Source organism: Periplaneta americana, unplaced genomic scaffold (assembly GCF_040183065.1).
Source record: "Periplaneta americana isolate PAMFEO1 unplaced genomic scaffold, P.americana_PAMFEO1_priV1 scaffold_18, whole genome shotgun sequence".
NCBI lineage: Eukaryota > Metazoa > Arthropoda > Insecta > Blattodea > Blattidae > Periplaneta > Periplaneta americana.
Window position 1 is genome coordinate 3,382,315 of NW_027185499.1, and position 16,569 is coordinate 3,398,883.

Consider the following 16,569-nt stretch of genomic DNA (forward strand, 5'->3'; position numbering starts at 1 on the left):
AAATCAATTCCTGAACATCTATTGCTCAATCCGTTTTTGAATATTACCCATGCCATTAGCATTTCATTTAAATTCAGATAAGTTCAAACACATTTCTGATTTCGTTTTCTCCATTACCATCTTCGTTTCTGAAGTCCAATGTGGTTGTTGCATTTTTTGCACATAGACATTCAAAGTTTGTTGCATTTTTAGAAGTCGAGTAGCAAAATGCGACTGTGACTTAAACCCTGGCCTAACATAATTTTATATTCTCTTGTAAAAATTTCACAGACTGATTTTAAATTTTTCACTTTGACAATAAGTGAATGAAAGAACTGATACTTTTTCCTATAACAGCCTGAATGTCAACTGTCAAAATACGAGTATGTACTGTACAGCATTGTCTATTATACTGGGTGTTCATTTCAAAGTGTGTCATGACGTCACTGTTGTTGGGTCACTGATTTGAAGCGAGTTTCAGTTTATATGTTAGAGAAGTTGCCTATTATTTAAGGCGTTCTTCAATCTGAACTTGAGAACGTGTACGGTATAACTTGAACGTCGTAGCAACAGATGGCGGTCTGTACTGTCTGTGTGCTACTATAACCTCTTTCGAACTGTGTTTTGCGCCGGCAAGTCGTAAGCAGGGTATTTGTTATCATCGGTTGCATACGGTAACATTCCACAACACAAATCAAATGCTCCATGTCCATGTTGACCGTCGAAGTTAATGTCAACAAATACGTAAGTAATCGTCTTAACCCTCTCCCCATATCCCGACAGTACGTATTTCCAAACAGTTCACATTCCTGCCACTACCGGCGTTACCGTACGTATCAGCACGTACTCTTCAGAATGAATGCCGTACTTGCTAGCCAACTTCTCTGCCTCTTAGATTATACACCTGAGCTGCGGAAGTGTAGGAAGATTGAATTCTCTAGGCTCATCAGCTAGCCACATGACGGCATACAGCGAGCCAAGACACATTTTGAACTGAACACCCAGTATGGGCTACACAACTACTCCACTTATATTTGCCCATCCAATTCTTTTTCATTTCTAAAATAAATTGTTTTTCTTTTTAAATCACCAAAATTGGTGTTTCTATTGTCTCCTGATATTCCTAATATTTTGTCTGAAATGTTACTCATTTCAACAATTTCCATAATGTGCTAAACCAGAATATCTGAAGTCTTTCTGTTTAATTATATTGGTGAATTCTAATATTTCATTTTTAATATCAAAATTTGGAGTTTTGCAGTACCTAACAATAACTGGCGACATTTTCTTGTCAATGTGGTTTGATGTATCAATTTATACTACATTAAAGAGCGAACCTTTTAAATCTTAAATCATCTCCTTTTGAGCATATGGTATCAAGACATTTACAACTACCTATGTATTTACATTTAATCTGTGAGAATGCAGATGCTTTAGCAAAGAAGGGCAGCACTGCTACTTACAGACCTGTTACTAAATCTACGTATTACTCTGTGAAAAGATTTATTAAATCTACATACTTAGACTTCAACAAACAAAATTTGATAACACAATCTCAAATGAAAAAATGGAACTCTCTGCATCATAATCCACAGTTAATTCTTCCCAATTTACCATGAAAATCGTCTGTAGCTGCATTTAGATTGGCAATAGGCCATGATTGTTTCGTCAAACACCTGCATAGAATTGGAATATATCAGTCCCCTAAGTGCCAATTGTGCAACTCAAACCAAGAAATGGATTCGGAACACTTCAAAATCTGCGCTTCAGTGGGTGACCATGATAATATCTTTGAAAAATATTGAAGTGCAAGAGGTCAAATGACTATTGTCAAACGCCTGGCATTAGAAAACAACAACAACATTTAATCTTTGAACAAGTAAATTTCTCACTCAACTGGGGCTATGATCACTGACAGATGGAAAGCATAGTTCTTCAAATAACTTGAAGAGGTGAGTTTTCATAAGCTTCCTTGAGTTTTAGGGCAATGTAAAAACATTTGGGGCCTTAAAATTTTTCTTCTTCACGATGGCAATGGAGATATGAGACATGTGAGTGTCAGGCGATTATTTAAAAAAATCAAATTTCGAAGACTAGGTCTTCTCCAGATGTAGAAATTTATAGGGAAATTTCTTATTTCAAATGGAACTTACCGGGGGGAAAAATCGTAGTGAAAATCTATTATTATTTAATGAGCTTTCCTTGTCAGTTCACTTTCTTGAGACAATGAATGACCTATAACTATATTGAAAGAAGAGACTACACATCCTACACGTGGTCTACACTTTTAATGTTCATCCAATAATGATTAACATTCAGATTCAATAAAACTAAAGCAAGACTCCCGTGTGCAAATTGTATCTGAACAGCAACTGCAAATGCCAGTTAGAAAAGTAATCAGAATGACCAATACCAGAAATAGTAAGAATGTAGACTCATGCTCGTCATGCTCATACTAAGATATTCTCATTGAGTGTCAGAGGGAATAGAATTGCTGCCAGTTGAATATTTGCTAATGAAATCGGGAAATTTTAAATAGGTACCTATATTTACTTTACTTTACCTATCACATAAATAATATTATCTTATGTAGGCTGACCAGATGTCCCTGGTTTTGCATTGCTGTCCCCTGGGTGCAAATGTCCCCGTTTTTGTCCCCAGAAGTTTTGATTTTGTTTCAGTAACATTTTGCACGTGAATATTTAAGTATTGTGTTCAAACTCCTATGATTCATGCACATTTCTGAACGGCTCTCAGTATGAGACAGAAGAACCAGCAAGCACAATATGAGATAGTCTGCACTCTTTAAGAAGAACAGCATCTTCGTCTTCATTCGCATTGCGTGGAAGCGTTAGAACTGCCGCAGCATCCATTTCTAAGTAAGTAAAACAATGAGGAGTTTTATGACAAACGAAGAGGCGAAAGTGGTATGATGTTTTTCAACATTTCAAAAAAAAAAAAGTCCATTACATTTGAAAATCTTCTCAAAATAGTGTCCTTAATCATGTGTCTCAGTCAGTAACTCATCAGTTGAAAGACTTTTCTCCACATTGAACTCAATCTGGACTGATGGAAAATCAAGAAAGAAAATTGAAACATCTTTGTTACAAGTGAAAACGAACTTTAATTTCTCATGTGAAGAACCTAGTGTGAAGCTATATGGGAATGAACAGATCCTTAAAAAGATACATTCTTCAGACAAGTACTTGTAAAATGTGTGTTAGAGTTCATTGTGTACAATATTTTGTGAAAGACTTCCATGCATGCGTCAGTACTGAAATTGAATTCTTAATGGTCATAATTATTTATAGGAGTTACGTGTGTTTATGCATTTAGTTCAACAAGTTAAGATACTCTACAAATTTAGTGTGCAAAATTCTGTCATTGTATCTACTGTTACATGTATTTTCTGCAACATTTCAACAGATAGTGACTAGATAAGTGTTTGTGTTTTTTTTTTTTAATTGTCGATGTCCCCTGCTGGACCATAAAAAATTAGGTTAGCCTAATCTTTTGCTTTAGAGGAAACTGGGACATTTGACATCCTGGACACACTCTTTCGTGACAGGGGTACAGATATTAGAAATTCGAGTTTATCCTGGCTAAACTGGGACATCTGGGGAACCTACTAAGGTAGCAAGAAAGGATACCACATAGAATAGAAAAGTTACTTACGTCCAAGAAAATCCGACAATGACAGTGCATTTTCTGGTGATCTAGTAATTCATACACTATCCGCAATATCTCGTCACAATCTCCTAACAGTTTATAAGTGTTACTGTTCCTGAAGCGTATCAAGTTCTTAACCCTCCTGCTATCAAAATTTTTCACAACTTAATACTAGGTACCAAGGAGGGGTGATAAATTTACCATCATCAAAATCATATACTGATCTTTGTTAAGCATTTGGAATATAAACAGTTGATGTATTATTGACTACAGACTTACAAAAAATATAAAAATATGAAATAATCATCCTATTTTTAAAAATACAGAGTGATTCAAAAGTTCTGCTCCACTTTGTTGAAAACATAGTATACCAAAATTAATGAACTTTAGATATGTTACCGGTGACACTATGAGGTATCATATAAAGTAATTTAAATTTCCCTCCCTTCCATTTCAAGACAAACTGCTCAATGCTATATAGTTTTGACATGGTAGGAAACACATTTACAAGCAATGAAAGTCACAGTACTATTTATTTATTTATTCTGGTGTAGTTAAGGCCATCAGGCCTTCTCTTCCACAACATTGAAATCATTGAAAATCATTTCAGTTAATTCTTTAAATTTAAATACAGTGAGGTTAATTGGGAATGCTCGGGTTTTGCAAGAGACGTTCCCCGCCAAGAGATGGCATGGTCACCAGGAATAGTGCATTTGCATTCTCGGTATGCAAGCAATGAGTGACACTGCAGTTTCGCTTTAGTTGTGTTGTGTTGTGGGAAGTAAGTTGGCGGAGAAAGTTGTAATCTTAAAAGTTTAAGTTAGGTTTAAAGTGCTCCGTGTAGACTACTGTTGGATGACTTATTCATTAGGTGAACGTACAATACATGCATAGGAAACGAAAATCTTGTGCAGTAACAAGACCAAATTTCGGGAAAAGTTTCCAGAGAGACCTGTTCCAGCTGTCAGTACAATAAGAATACTTTATAAGTAGTTCATGCGGACAGGTTCGGTAAATGATGAAAAACCGAAAAGAATGCCGTGTCCTGTCAGAAAAGATATTAGACGAGATTGGTGAAAAATTGGAACACAGCCCTCAAAAATCCCTCACAGTTCAGCGCATGAAACTGAAAGAAGTAGAAGCTCTGCTAATGTAGCGACAAAATTATTTAAGTTAAGACCCTACAGAATCCAAGAAACCCACACTCCATAAACGAACTTAAACAGAATGTAAGAGATGCAATAAATTCTATCACTGCTGAAGAACTTGTGACTGCAAATTTCATAAAAAAGATGTCAAATGTATGTTGCAGTAAATGGAGGACATGTTGAACAACGAATGTGACCTTGGTAAGTAGTTTGTATCAGTAGGATTGTAGGCCGGAGTGCCGGAGATGTGCATGTGTTTCCTGTGGTAATCAACACATTGATAACCAGCCGGCTCTGGACGAAAACCCAAGCATCCCCAAGTAACTTCACTGTATTAGAACAATATATAACTTATACAACCATGAGCATCTCAAAAACATTTGTTTATAATAAAATAAAATCCCAAAAAAAAAAAGTTTTGAAGTAATAAAAATAAATAATTAAAAATATAAAACTAATCAAATTTTAGTTCTTTGTTGAAATTCAAATATTCGAATACCACCTATACTACAATGAACATATAATGATAATATAAATAACAATATAAAAATTGGTATAAATGACACAAAATAAAATAATTTGGAAGCAGACTAACTTAGAAATGAAGAGAATTAAGCTATAGATCGAATTTTATACCCTGGAATTTTCATGACACAGACTATCAAGACGGGTAACAAGATCACCCCACATGAATAATGTGAATTATATCTTCAAGTAGATTAAGACTTTCAGTCACGAATTATGATTTTTGTTTATGAAAGTCTAATTGTTTGTTCATGACTCCTTTTAAGATTTTGTCTCATTTTTACAGCATGATACCTAGATTTCCAGATATGAACTGTCCACTTGAGAGGACAAGGTGGCTAAAAGGACCTGTCAACAGCTGTCCATGAAGCGGTATTGAAGTTGCTGTCCTCTTAGACCTATAGGCCTACCAGTATTTAGATATGGTATGTAGTAGGCAATATAGCAATGAAATGATTCAGTATAAATTAATATAATGCAATTGAAAGCTATCACATTTTTACATGTCGTGTCATTCAGTCAGATCACTGCTTGTTTAATTTGTCCACAATGTAGAACTGGTTGTTAAATGTTTTAGATTAAAAAAAAATAGCATTTACAGGATGGAAGAACACTGACAATACGGTATTATCAAGCATTTTAATATTGCACAAAACATAATGTAATAGTTATTTAGATACTAATGTCATAACATTTCATTTTACAATACGAGATTTTGTCAAACAAGGCTGCAGGCCGAGTTTCATAACCAGTCTACTATTGTAATATGAAGTTACGACATGTGTATCGTACAAAGTTTTATCCGCTTTGATAAAAAAAAATAATGTAAAATTGAATATTGTCTAAATGTAAAATTCTTATTGCCAGCTATATACATTTGCTTTGTAGGTGATCGATTCATATAGAGGGCCTTGTACGAGAAACATTTGAAGCTATATACATTTTCTTTGTAAGTGATTGATTCATATAGAGGGCCATGTACAAGAAACATTTGAAGAATGTTATTATTGTCGGTATTGTCACCATGACTATTTATAAATATAAGTGTCAATGGTATTGCATTAACAGCTGTACTGATTTATTAATTCCACCAAAATCGCGACAGAGGTATGAAGAGGAATATAAGAAGTTTGAAGAGTGGTGTAAAAAAAAAAGTAGGGAATATTTCTGAAAAGTTTATGCTGGAATATTTTTCAATGAAAAGTGAAAAGAAGAAATCAAGTTCTCTGTGGATTCATTAGTCTATGCTGTGATGTACGATATCACTGAAGAAAAACGTGGACATCAATCAGTAAGTAGACACAATAATTGTTAGATTTTTAAAGCAAAGAAGTGAATTGTGAAAATGTTACCATTAATGTGTATAACAAATATAAAGCTTACAAGCACAAGGATCCTGCTGATCCAAAGTTGCACTCGGGCATGGGTTCGACTCCAGCTTGTGCTCATTACTGGTGGTTTTTTCCAAGGTTTTCTCCAACCATAAGGCGAATGCGAATGTCAGTAATCTATGGCGAACCCTCGGCCTCATCTTGCCAAATACCATCATGCTATTACCAATACAATCGATGTAGTTAATACAGGGTCGTTAAATAATCAATTATAAAAATTGCAGAGAGCAATCAGAGTATTAATGGTTGAAGTGTTGATAAAAATTTTTTAGTGGTGGTGGTAGCAATATGTGTAAGAAAAGTAAATAGTTGGTGTACTATGGTTGATGTTTAAGAAAGTGCGAAGTTAATATAGTGCTAATAGTACCTCCCTCATGCCAATAACTCTGCTACAAAAAAGAATAATAAAATTATGCCTTAATAAACTCTTGATTACCCTTCAGAACTGTTGTATTCAGGGTTTAAAGTATGTGACTTCCATCAGATTTATAACAATCTATTATTGAATTTTGTACATAAAAACCGAAATATATTTAATTTATATTCACATAAATCGGTGATGTCAATTGATGCCCATAGGAGCAAGCGCGTCCTTCAGAGATCAGGAGAGCCTGAGCGCTTTACAGCGGAAAGGAAAGAGACAGACAAAAGAGGTAGTATATGGCCGCTTGGTCGAGCTATGTTCAGGGATGGCCAGCACTGATTCAATAGATAAAGGGAAGAGAACTTATTAAAACTGTATCCATGTTAATTTTTAGATTTGTCTGGAAGTATAAGTGCATTATAAGAATGTAAGTTTTCATTTTAATGTTCATTTTTCACAAGTTTCATTTTTTTGTTCAAAATAAATACCGTATTTTCTCAACTTTCTTTATAGAAAAGTGAAATTTTCAGATATAGGCCTATTTATTTAGTAGCCTTACAGAATGTTTTCGTAAATCTAATATACTGTATATACGTATTACTGAAGATAGTGTATTGAAAGTTTTGAAAATATTCGCATGGAAATGAATTAACAAAGCAACTACTGTTACATCATAAGCAAAAGATACGTCCCCATGTGTTGTAAAAATGTCAGCTCTATAGCTTCAGCACATTTCGAGAAAATAATTTAATATTCTGATGATAGGAAGTTGCTCACCAATATCACCTTAAAAGCATAATGTGATAAGAGTTTTGTTATGGAATATTAGTTTCATTTAAAACATATACAGCACCTAGGTAACTTTGCTTTGTACTGTAATATTTTTTTTGATTAGTTGATTGATTATATTTATAGGGCTAAAGGTATCATCAATATCAATTACAACTTGTCATGTCATACTCAATCTCTTTTTTTCGGATATCACTTTCTTTATGAATGATGTGTTTCATCCATTTAGTATAGTATAGTTGTACTACTATGGAATTTAAGTGAATATTCCTTCTTATCTCTTTATTATGTTATTAACATTTAAAAAACAACTGCAATATTAAGAAATCAGTATTAGTACTTTTGTTTTACAGACAATATAGATAATATCAAACAGAAAGAAGCCATATAAAAATAATGACATAAAATGTCACGTTCCGTTTGAAGTTTGTGCACCACTGTTTTCTTAATCCTACAGGCTGCTTACTCATATACACAACCCTTCCTCTTTCCAACATAGTGCTTGATGCCCGCGCACGAGGTCAATGTCAGAAAAATGCACTTGCTTTGACATCACTGACATAAATATAAAACCAAAAGATCAGAAAACATATATTATGCTTAACAGAACCTAAATGTATCATAGCTGTAGCATATAATCGCAGCAGCAACTTCGGTCCAAGGCTTTATAACATGATAACTTAATAGCTAAATTTCTAAATATACAATTTACTAATGCTCCTTATTTAAAAAAAAATCAATTAAAAATTGCTGTTTAGAGAGAAAATTTAAAGTTCAATTATTGTGATATGTGTCTTTTCTTCTTTTTTCTTTTTCTTTTTTTACTTTTTACTCTGTTACCTATTTAATAAAATGTCTTAACATTATGTGGAATGTGCTCTGAGCACGAGTGTGTAACTTACTCTACTGGGGATGCTAGAATGTTTTTATATAAAAAAGCAGTATATATCTTTGTTCTACGAGGGTTATTCATAAAGTAACTTCCGTTTATTTTTTACAAACCTGTGAATGACGTTACAGAATTCGGTTACAATACATTTGAAAGTATACACTCTAGTTTATTTTTCCACATAGTTTCCAGTCACATTGAAACACATGTAGCATTTGACGAGCTTTGAAATTCCGCAGTCGTAGAATTCGGCCACCTGTGACTGAAGCCAACCTATGCTGCTGGTTTTCAACTCTTCGTCATCGTCAAAGCACTTCGAGCCAAGCTACGTCTTCGTGTGCATGAAGAGATGGTAATCGCTAAGTGCCAAATCTGGGCTATAGGGAGGATGATCCAATACTTCCCAGTTGAACTCTTGCAGTTTGGTTGCAGTACGACACGCTGTATGCGGTCGGGCGTTGTCATGCAGGAAAACCACCCCAGAGCTCAACATGCCACGACGTTTGTTTTGAATGGCCCTTTTCAAGTTTGTTAGTGTGTTACAGTAATGCTCAGCGTTAATTGTGGCATTCCTCTCCAAGAACTCCACTAGCAAAATTTATTTTCTGTCCCAGACGACAGTTGCCATAAGTTTCCTCGTGGAAAGTGTTTGATGACACTTTGTGAATTTTTTCGGGGAGTGAGTATGGTCCCACTGTATTGATTGAAGCTTTGTTTCTGCATTCACATACCGCACCCAAGTCTCATCTCCTGTCACAATCTGATCGAAAAAGCATCACCTTCTCTTTTGTAACGCTCAAGAAAGGACAGTGCTGCTCCCATTTGCTGAGCCTTTTGTTCCTGAGGAAGGAGTTTAGGCACCCATCTGGCAGAAAGTTTCCAGTAGCCCAAATCTTCGGTAATCACTTTGTACAGAAGAGTACGACTAATCTGTGAAAAATCCTCACTAAGCTCTGACATGGTAAACCTGCGGTTTGCTCTAACCTTTTCGTCAAACAAACAAATCAGATCTGCATTCACGATACTCGGTCGAGGTTCTCTTCATCATGGACATTGGTTCGCCAATTTTTGAACATACGGCATCATCCAATTTTCAAGTCTCCCTACTTCCACATTTCTCTTCTCTTCGAGCCTTTTTCTACTTTATTTTTGCATAATGTGAAAATTTATTTGAAACATTTAATTTTTACATGGTTGAAGGTGATTTATATGATGGATTCTATTGTTCCAGAAATGCACTGAAATGTGCAGCTAAGCTCATACATAGAGTGTTTTCTGTTATGAACAGTAAGTGAACAGATATATACATACATTCATATATGAAGTGTCGCATCCTCATTGAATAATCAAGACTACTATTTTTTGTTAGTAGTCAACATGTAGGATAACAGGCAGGGTTTGGAATTGGATGGGTTACACCAGCTTCTTGTCTATGCAGATGACGTGAATATGTTAGGAGAAAATACACAAATGATTAGGGAAAACACGGAAATTTTACTTGAAGCAAGTAAAGGGATCGGTTTGGAAGTAAATCCCGAAAAGACAAAGTATATGATTATGTTTCGTGACCAGAATATTGTACGAAATGGAAATATAAAAATTGGAGATTTCTCCTTCGAAGGGGTGGAAAAATTCAAATATCTTGGAGCAACAGTAACATATATTAATGACACTCGGGAGGAAATTAAACGCAGAATAAATATGGGAAATGCATGTTATTATTCGGTTGAGAAGCTTTTATCATCTAGTCTGCTGTCAAAAAATCTGAAAGTTAGAATTTATAAAACAGTTATATTACCGGTTGTTCTGTATGGTTGTGAAACTTGGACTCACACTCTGAGAGAGGAACATAGGTTAAGGGTGTTTGAGAATAAGGTGCTTAGGAAAATATTTGGTGCTAAGTGGGATGAAGTTACAGGAGAATGGAGAAAGTTACACAACGCAGAACTGCATGCATTGTATTCTCACCTGACATAATTAGGAACATTAAATCCAGACGTTTGAGATGGGCAGGGCATGTAGCACGTACGGGCGAATCCAGAAATGCATATAGAGTATTAGTTGGGAGACCGGAGGGAAAAAGACCTTTCGGGAGGCCGAGACGTAGATGGGAGGATAATATTAAAATGGATTTGAGGGAGGTGGGATATGATAATAGAGACTGGATTAATCTTGCACAGAATAGGGACCGATGGAGGGCTTATGTGAGGGCGGCAATGAACCTTCGGGTTCCTTAAAAGCCATTTGTAAGTAAGTAAGTAAGTTAACATGTAGATACCTATTAATTTGAGAAAATTTTGTTCCAGCACCGGAAATTGAACCCAGAACTTCTCTGGTCTGTGTGCTGAGCGCTCTTTCGAACTGAACTATGCCAGGACACGATCCATGGTACCAGCCGAACTCTCCTCATTATAGCATCAGTGGCCTTCTACCTGCATTTTAGACATATACTGGTAAGTCATATATGCAGGAGCACATATTTAAATGACTTTATGGTCAATTTTAACAAGCTTTTTTTAATACTGTTAACATTAATATATACCTATATTCACATATGAGGTCTCACAATCCTTAGATGTTCGAAACAGGAGTGCGACACATCTAATCAAACCAGAACTGCAAATCACAGTCAACTTCAATTACTCATGTAGGAAATTTTTACAATTTGTTTGAAACTATTACGCTAGGTAAAATATCTAAAAAAAAATACTTTAATTTAAGCCTAACTGCCAAAATGTAGAATAAAATTGTTTTCAGTGCCGCTAACTGAATTTAATAATTTTTCAATTTTTTATGTGAAATATTGTAGACCACTTAGTCTCCCGTATTTTCTTCAAAAATAGTTGGCAACCCTAGCAGCAACACTATTTGTACCCAAGTCTTCAACAGAAATCAGAGTGAAAAGTCCATGTGCTTGTGTAATACTCACACATGTTTTCCATCTATTAGGAATATTCACAATTTGTCATATCTTCAAATGATTCTTCGGACATTCTATAATATTCTGCGAATTTGTCTGGATGCTGTGCTAACTCTACCAATAAAACACTACAAGAACCATGATTTTCAGCGTTTTGAATAAATGAATAAAAAACCTATGCCTTCATCTTCGCATTCTTATTATTGAAAATAGCAGAAGATCTTCATCATCTGATGACTCCATACTGAATGACTCATTACATCAAATAACATGGCGTTATGTGTCACACTCCATGTGCCATGCATCATGTTTCTTGCACCGTCCGGTGTGTTAACATGCAGGGGCGAATCTAGTTACTTGGCGCCTCTAGGCAGAGAAAAATATTTCTGCCCCTTATTTCGCCCTATATGCGTCATTTGGATCAAATAAAATAATTGATTCCGCGTCATTATTACTGTTTCCAATATCAGAAACGCCTGACTCAGATAAACCACACACTGCACTATTTTCGGTACCTACTGTTCGCCACATTATTACACTCTGATGTATCTGGACTCGAACTGGAACAAGCTGGCTATGTTTGTTTTTTAAATGACACATTTTTGCACTTTTTCCCACAATTTCCTCTCTTTTTATTGCCTTGTATTTTGCGAGTTTCCGGTATTGTTGTTTAGTCAACTGTCCGAAGACAGGTCTGGACCCCACAAGTGACATCATCAAGGCATCACTCATAAGGCAACTAGGCCAGGAGATAATGGGGTAGGGTGACCAGTTCCTTTCCCCCTCCATTGCATACAACGCTAACTAGCTACATATTACATTAATGAGATTCTAGATGCAGTTCTTCCTCTGACACATATCGTCAAATGAGATGTACTGTCTGGTAATAGATTTACATATCAGCCAGAATCTCAATCAGAGGTGTTTCCGGTATTGAGAACCACTGAGATTTTTCCGACTGTCACTCATTATAATGATTAAAATATAAATCACCTAGGTACAAAAGAACTGCACTCTTTATCGTTTCAAATTAAACTGAACTTCCAAGCGTCTGGCTGATACAACGACTGGCGGTATTTTCTTTGAATTTAAGTCTGAATGGGGATTGCTGAGTGTTGATACTGGCTACTCTTATGACAGAGTTAGCGGCGTTCTCATCAGTTCATCACAAAGCTTATGATTGCGAGCAACGAGATTTGCCTTCCTAACATATCATAATATAAAACCATAAGTTCTTTAATGTTATTATGTGACACTCTCACATTGAGAGGGCATAACACTTTTTCTGTGCGTTTTCTGACCATTAGTTAATGGAGAAAATGGTGTTAAAAGATAGAGAGAAAGACTCTGCGCTACACTACTACATTTCCAGAAAACTTTAATTTTTCTCTCTGAGTAAAGAACACGTCTGCTTGTCATGTGGTTCTAAAATGGGTATATTTCCTGCTTTTGTTGTGTTTATTTAATTTGTGGAATAACGCAATAGTGTATTTGTGTATTACGCTGTGCTAAGTAGGTCTCCTTGAATTTATATTTTTGTAGTGAGTTATAGCGAGGCAATTCCACACCACTCTGGCATCTGCCGAGTGCACAGGTAATGTGTCAGAAGTCTACAGATAGGTGTTCTTATTTTCTACCAATATATAAAAGGTTAAGTAACACCATAAAACACTATTTTTAAAAATGAATAAAGCCTGAAAATTCATATCCACATCTTGCCAATTGGACGTACTTGATGCTAGAAAAATTTGAGTTTTAATTGAGTGTAATCAGTGCAGTGCTTGACAAGGTCAGGAGAATTGAAGGAACTCTCTTAATATGGTAACAGGCATTGTGATGGATGAACATTACAGTACGATGTTGAGAACAATGTATACGGTAAACTGTAGAAAGAACTGTTTATAATAGCATGTTGGACTTTGCTCTATGTTATGGATGAACATTGCTACATCTTTTAGCTATAAATTTCCCGAAGATCTGGCATTCATCCTCTTCATGTTGCCTTGCTGCAGATGCCATCAGAATTTCAAATATGCGATATTGAGTCTCTATTCCTCGATTCTTCGCTTTTTAGACGTGAAGGGTGGATATAAGGCGTATTGTATTTATTATTGTTGTTCTTTCTGTTTCTTTTTTAGAAGCAATGGAAACCAGGAAAGTTCGAGGGGTCCACTCTGTGTTATTCTATCTGTGGCATTTGAAGAGTCAACTTAAAAAAAAAGAAAAACTTTTATTCATTTGGAACAACTGGATAATGCATACCATACAGCAGTGCCAAATATGCTCGCCATTGGGGCTCATGACAGGAAGAACTTGGCTCTTAAGATCAAACTGCGCATGCACAGACTTCTCTTGTAGTGTCAGTGTGATCCTTATCTGGATTTATTTTCGCGTGTACATTCATAATCAAATGAAGTTCCCTTTGTACTCCAGTTACACATCTTGTATATACGAAGGTTAGGTTTGGTTAGTTTAGGTTTTTATTAACCAAGTCCGCGCATGCGTAGTTTGATCTCACAGTCAAGTTCTTTCTGTCGTGAGCTGCATGTGTCATTAGTGACCAGGCCATACTAAGCCATGTGAAACAAAAGAGAATCGAAATGTTGCTAGTAAAATTGGTGATAATATTCTTTAATACTAAGTCCCTGCACTTTTAAATGCAAGATCTATGGAGTATAATGACGACTTTTTTAATACACTAAAAGAAGATATCATAACACTTTAACACGGCGAAATTAATGAGAAATATGATGTGGTCCAGGGAATATCGTTGAAATCAACAGTGTGTGTAATTGACATTCATACATTATCTCCTCGTCAAACCCCAGCCAACCTTATCACTGGCAAAGTGTGCAATTAACACTATTGTACTTATCTCCTTATCTAACCTTGTTGCTAAAGTCTATTTTATATCATGGAGTGCAGTTTGGTGGCTCCTTTGAACACCCACTTACAGATTTATGACTTTCTACACAAACACCTCTGACCAGTCCATCGTCCCAACATTGCACAGTTGCCACAATCTTGGCGACCTTCGAAATGAGAGGATTAGTGGCCGTCATCCTCATCTGGGCGCCACGTGTTTTGAAAAAAAACAACGTAATATCACGAGCTGACCGCTCAATGAATACTACAGAATACACTCTCAATTATACTTTTATGCTAACTGACGGGATTCTTGGAATTCAGAAAATCTTTGGCAACTCTGCCTCCACGTGGATTTGTCAGGATCCTGTCAATTCTTCTGAACGAGGGTTGTGATTGGTTACTAACAGGCAAAGACAAGATTTTCGTCACAGTAAGAACACATTTATGACAGCCAATTAGTAGGGGGCAGTAGAAGGTCTGTCGGCAAAGTCCTTTCTATGAAACTGCACTCCATGGACTATAATAGTGAAGCTATCTCTCAGTAATGTTGAGAATGAGGGAGTGAACGAAAAAAAAATAAATTTCTCCTGGTAATGACGTCAATGTTGGCAACATTGTGTACTTGATTATCATTGCAATGCCATGTTGAAAGCTGCGGTACCTAATTCTCCAGTTTAGTGATTTATTTTTTTCTGTGGTGCTTTAAAATTATTCAATCAGTTATTTGAGAAACTACACATGTTCCTTTCTGCTAGTTTTGAGAAAAGTGTATAAAACTGCCAGCTATATATGATTTCCAATATTCTTGACATTCTTAAGAAACTTACTTTGTAATATGAAGGCGCAATGGGGCCCAAAATGTCCAGTGCATGTGTGATTTCTCAAATAAAATATTAGTAGCAAAAAAATCGGTATATATTGCTTTAAGTACAATACAGTGTTGTTAAATTTCATACATATGTCATGATTGAATTATATATTTTAAATTTTCCTCTATACTGCAAACATGAAAGACAAAATTCTATACTTTTTGTAGCTACAAACATTCATATATTAAAGCTCTTCAGGTGCTGTAAAAGATTTTGATTTCATTCTGATTGGGAAAATACTTTGTAACTTTTTCACATCATCTCCAACACAACATTATATTTTACATTAGCATATGAATAATTTTGCAACCAGCATACAGTACATGTGCTTACTTTTGTCATTATCCCAGTGAATGTACGCATGTTACTTTAATTTACATTATGTTATCTTAAAACCCGAAATCCATCAAAACCAGTTTCAAATAGGCCTAGTAAAAACTAGTTTAAGCAAACAAAGGCATAAACAAAAAGCATATATGTAAAGCGAGTTTTCGCAAGGTCTAGCCCAGCTCTGGGCACAACAGGGAAGTGAAACGGAACTCTGAAACCCCCACCCATGTCTTTTTCGCTTACACTGCCTTATAAACAAACACACAGTAGGCGCTATACATCAGTGATGGATTGCAGGTAACCAGCAAGAGCTGAAAGTTTGTAAAAACTATGACGCCTGCCTTATACAATCTGCCACTCAGCAATGCTTTTCTTCCTGTCTACTCGTCTCAGCTGGGGAAGGTGGAGTGGGGAGTTAAGGGGAAATCTGCAATGACTCGATTGAGTTACTAGTGCCCAGGCCTGGTCTAGCCTAAACAAACCAAACCGAACCTGTCACTGATTCTGTACCTTACGAAAACTCGCTTTTTATCTATGTACATTTGTTTAAGGAGGTCTGCCAAGTTAGCTCTGTGGCAGCACGTCTGCCTCCAGACTAGCCGGTGGGTTCGATTCCCAGTGGGATTAGAGATTTTCATGTAAAATTTGTGGTGGTGCAGAACTTCTAACCACTAAATTCTGCACCAATATGCCTGGGTTAAATCCCAAATCTCTCTGCAGTGGATATGAAGAGAAGGCATATGTCACTGTTGATAGTGATTAGACCATTGGATGAGGACGTTAAGCCTGGTGGCCCCCTTGTTGCTATTCGACAGGAGTAGGCTATGT

At 35.9% G+C, this 16,569-nt stretch overlaps 1 protein-coding gene and 1 long non-coding RNA gene across 5 annotated transcripts in view; one reads left to right on the top strand and one right to left on the bottom strand.

Moving 5' to 3' along the window:
* The window catches only part of LOC138693710 (CD2 antigen cytoplasmic tail-binding protein 2 homolog), a 35,877-nt gene extending 24,676 nt beyond the window's left edge, over nt 1-11,201 (top strand). Inside the window, exons 4-5 of one of the 4 annotated variants that reach the window (XR_011330391.1) lie at nt 5,608-5,746; nt 11,061-11,201. Coding sequence is in view for 1 of the 4 variants with exons in the window: in XM_069817539.1 (XP_069673640.1) it covers nt 11,061-11,102 (42 nt within the window). In the remaining 3 variants the exon portion in view is untranslated. The other 3 variants (XR_011330392.1, XR_011330393.1, XM_069817539.1) reach the window with 3 other exon arrangements.
* The window catches only part of LOC138693713 (uncharacterized), a 150,041-nt gene that overhangs the window by 78,344 nt on the left and 55,128 nt on the right, over nt 1-16,569 (bottom strand). The gene's annotated exons all lie outside the window — the stretch shown is intronic.